General features: G+C 37.4%; 1 protein-coding gene across 1 annotated transcript; it reads left to right on the forward strand.

Annotated features, from left to right (window-relative positions):
• Positions 1–1,454: 1,454 nt before the first annotated feature.
• LOC133854902 (uncharacterized) lies at positions 1,455–3,329 on the forward strand. Its single transcript, XM_062291169.1, has one exon. It carries the CDS (start codon positions 1,601–1,603, stop codon positions 3,113–3,115), a length of 1,515 nt encoding a protein of 504 aa, XP_062147153.1. The 5' UTR covers positions 1,455–1,600; the 3' UTR covers positions 3,116–3,329.
• The last annotated feature ends 1,010 nt before the right edge of the window (positions 3,330–4,339 follow it).

Consider the following 4,339-nt stretch of genomic DNA (forward strand, 5'->3'; position numbering starts at 1 on the left):
AAATACAAGTTTTTTCACTACCTTCATATTTTTTACGAAATTACAACACAATCCTCAATGAAAGGCAAAAAGATGAGAAATGAGAGAGATATTTATGTTAAAATAATGTATAAGTAAGCTAAAGTGCTACTCGACACATTAGCTCTATAGCATTATCAATGCTTAGGGAAGCATTAGGGAAGGTGTTGCATGTGACTTTTTGTGATTTTTTTTTAGATTTTTCTTATATTTAAGAAATTGAAGAGGCTATGGGGAAGCTGCTGCTAGTGTTCTAAGTTCTCACTCTGTGATATGGCAGCGAAAATCACTATTGAATGAAATAACAAATAAAAGTACATGTAACATCCAATTGTTATTTTCACTACCACATCAAGAAGTGGACAATTGAGAGTATGTATAGCATTTATCTAGAGTCATTGTTGTTCTTTATAATCTTAGAAAACTATAATTTTATATTTCATACAATTAATATATACATATATTCATCAACAATTAATTTTAAAGAGCAATCTAAATATAAAAATATACATAGACAAATTTACTAGTTAATAGTAAATTTTAAAATAAATAAAAATCATGATTCTTTACATGAATTTTATTTTTTATTTAAAAAGAGAGAGAGAGAGAGAGAGAGAGAGAGAGAGAGAGGGGAAGAGAGAAAATCCTCCAATTTTCTACAAAATCAGCCCCTAGATTAGAGAGGAAATCCTCCAATCTTGAGTGAGGTTTGGATTTTGTAAGGTAAGAGAAATTGCTAGAGAATAACCTTTTGAAATGAAATTATTAACTATCAAAGAGATAGCCAAACAAGCTGCGAGGAGGGCTGCTACAGCTTCCCCATAATTTGGATCAAATCAAGGAGGGGGCAATATGTGAAGTAGCTTTAAGAATGTGGTATTCCTCTGATAGTTACTGTGTGCTCAAATGCTTTTGATACATGTTTTCAGCTGAAAAATATCCTATGTCCATATTATTATCTCACTTAGATGAAAAGCTCTTTACAAACATCAATCTAATGTCACTTTGTTATATGTTCATTTCCTGAAAAGGTGACTCTGTGTAAAAATGTTCCTAAAGACTAGTGCCACATCCCAATTGCTTGCATATAAAGCATTCCTAGTCAGATATGAGTTGAGAAAAAGGCACCAAGAGCATGGTGCTCTTATTAACATCCCTAGATTCTCTTCCCACCATTACCATACTATAGGTCTAAGGTAGGTCTAAGATCGGTTCGGTTCAACATTTTTGCAGTTTGAATTGCATGCCACCATATTATTTTCATTTTTGCTGCCAATTTTTGACCTTTTTGAAGGGTATCATATTTATTATTTAGGCTGTCCTTCTTGTCAAGCATTCAACCAACCAAAATTAGCTTAAAGAAAAAGTACCTCGGGGTAATTCAGTAAAAGAAAAGGGCATATATGTCAATTGAACAGAGCCGCTAAAAGCAAAGACAAAGCAAAGCTTGAAATCTGCTCACATCTCTCTAAAACTTTGATCCCCACTCCCTCCTTTCCGCCTTCGCTTTTCCTTCGCCACTAAGGCTTCTCCTCCTTCTTCTTCTTAAGCAGAAACAGCATCCAAAGGAGAAGCTCCTCCTATGTGTTCTTCAATGGCAGACACAGATGCTGACAACATCAAATACCAAAAGCTTCTTTCAGAGCAAAACCAAGCAAACCCAAGTAAGTTTTACTCACAATTCATGTACAAAGCTGTCATAGTTATAGTTTTCTTAGTTATTCTTCCACTATTTCCTTCACAAGCCCCCGAATTCATCAATCAAAGTGTTCTCACCAGAAGCTGGGAGCTTCTACACCTCATTTTTGTCGGTATCGCCGTCTCTTACGGGCTATTTAGCCGGCGAAACGACGAAACAGAGAAAGAGAAAGAAAATAACAACTCTAAATTCGATAATGCGCATTTGTATGTGTCTAGATTCCTTGAGGTGTCGTCAGTTTTTGATGATGACGCCGAAATCACATCTGGGTCTGAAGAGAACAAGGTCCAAACGTGGAGTAGTCAGTACTATAGGAATGAGCCCATGGTTGTTGTAGCTCAAGAACACTCTGTTCTCGATGAACAGAGAATTTCAGGCGAGAAGCCACTACTTTTGCCTGTTCGGAGCTTAAAACCGCGTGTTCCTGAACCAGGTATTGTCGAATCTGCTAATGAATATGAATCTAGTGGCTCCTCTGGCTCTAACAGCAGGTCTAACTCAAAACAGAGTTCCAAAAGGTTTTCAAGCAATTCGAATAGAAACAGGAATGTGGAATTAGGAGGTTTGGATCAGGTAGAATTGGAAGAGAAATTGATGGACAACGTTGTGCTTCCTTCGCCAATTCCTTGGAGATCGCGGTCTGGAAGAATGGAAATGAAAGAAGAAGCTGATAGCCCTCCCCTGTATACTCTGCCTCCTTCAATGGAGGAATCTGAATTCAATCGGGTCGAATCTCGGTCTTCAAGGTCGCTAATGTCTCACTCATCACGATCTAATTCCAACACCTGTTCGCCAAAGCTGTCTTCTTCGCTATCTTCCCCGAGGAAGTCATCTCCTTCGCCTTCGCTCTCAGCAGAATCACAAGCCAAGAATTCAGAGGATTTGGTGAGGAAAAAGAGCTTTTACAAGTCCTCTCCCCCTCCACCGCCCCCGCCCCCACCAATGATTCGTACATCATCTTCAATGAGGCAGAATTCTAGCTTCAGAAGTGAACCGAAAAACATGAATGGAAGCGGAGGTGAAGGTCTGATGAGCAGAGTGAATGGTTTAGCGACAGGGAAGTCAGTCAGAACATTAAGAGCTGGGGAAGCAGTGGCAAAGCCAACTTTCCTAGAATTCTCCGAGGAAGAGAAGGAAGATTTTGTCGACACGGTGACTATGGTTTCTGATGAAGACACGGAAACTGAAGATGATGACACTGGGGGAGATTTTGTTCCAACTGACTTCGGAAGTTTTAAGAAAGAGGAAGCTGCTTCAAGCAGTGTCGGTGATGGAGGACCTGACGTGGACAAGAAGGCTGATGAGTTCATAGCGAAATTCAGAGAGCAAATCAGGCTTCAGAGGATCGAGTCCATCAAGAAATCTACCGTACAGATTAAGAGAAACTCTTCAAGGTAAACTTGAAGATCCTCAGGATGGATTAAATTTAAAGTTGGTGTTAAAAACTTTTCTTTTTCTCTTGGTTTTGTGTTTCTAATTTTCTGTCTTTTTCTAATATGGACATCCTATACAGAGATTTGCGTGGTTTACATTTGTGTAACCACCAATTTCAACGGAGATTACTGTTTTTCATTTTATGCATGACATGAATCATGATTATGGTTTTCAGTTCTGCTTTGTTGTAATTAAAAATGATGTCATGGCATTCTAACTACGACTAATTTTGATTTAATAGTAATTTTAAAAGCTATATTAATTTTCAGAGGACACAAAAAGAATATAGGATAACGTGTAGCGCTACTCTTTAACTATCTCATGCCCTAGTTTTGGGTATGTATTGGATTCTTGATCTTTGCCGCCAACAAGGAGACTAAGATTTTGAGCAAAGAAGATGCTCGCTCCCTTTTCTATTATATGACTATGAAGTGTTGTTCATTGGAATATGAAGTGATTCTTTCCGTTGTGTGTTTAATGTTATATATGAAGTCAATATTATTACGTTTTTTAAAATCCGTGTTGATCAAAGTGCTCGAGGGAGAATTTCTGATTTCATTAGAAGTGGTGGCTTAAGATTGACTGATTTTGATCTTAAGATCTTCACCCGTGGAGATACTAAATCTGTGCAGGTGGTCAAATATATGTTGGGTTGGCGGCGTAAATGAGGTCTATTTTGCTGGTAAACGACCAGCAAGTTTTGGGCAACAAGACGTATAAATTTTCCAGTAAGTCTTGGTGGGGTTACGTCTTATTGCTGGTAGAGTAACTAAAAATTATGCATACCGATAGTGGATGGAATGAAAAGCATTTGTCTCAATTTCACAAATAATACAGAACCCATGTAGTATAAAGAGATAGGACACAAATTTCCAACAAATCAGCTTTCAAATCAGCTTTCGAAAGTGTTGTGTCTAATTAGCATATGAGAAGTACAAATTCTTTTTATAGCATGTTCTTATCATTTACTTTTTTAATAGGTTAATGGACAGATATTATTTTCAAAGGCTGATTTGTAAGAAATTTATGCTTGAAAGGAATCTTCCAAAGTCTACTTTTCTTTAGCATCAAAGCTGGCGTTGAGTTCAAGTTACTAGGTCAGGTTCAATTTTAATGAGCTCAAATGGTCCTTAAAACAATTCTGATTACTCACTTTTATAAGAATAACGAGTAGGAGCAGAAGTAAAT

Source organism: Alnus glutinosa, chromosome 13 (genome assembly GCF_958979055.1).
Source record: "Alnus glutinosa chromosome 13, dhAlnGlut1.1, whole genome shotgun sequence".
In the NCBI taxonomy this organism is placed as follows: Eukaryota; Viridiplantae; Streptophyta; class Magnoliopsida; order Fagales; family Betulaceae; genus Alnus; species Alnus glutinosa.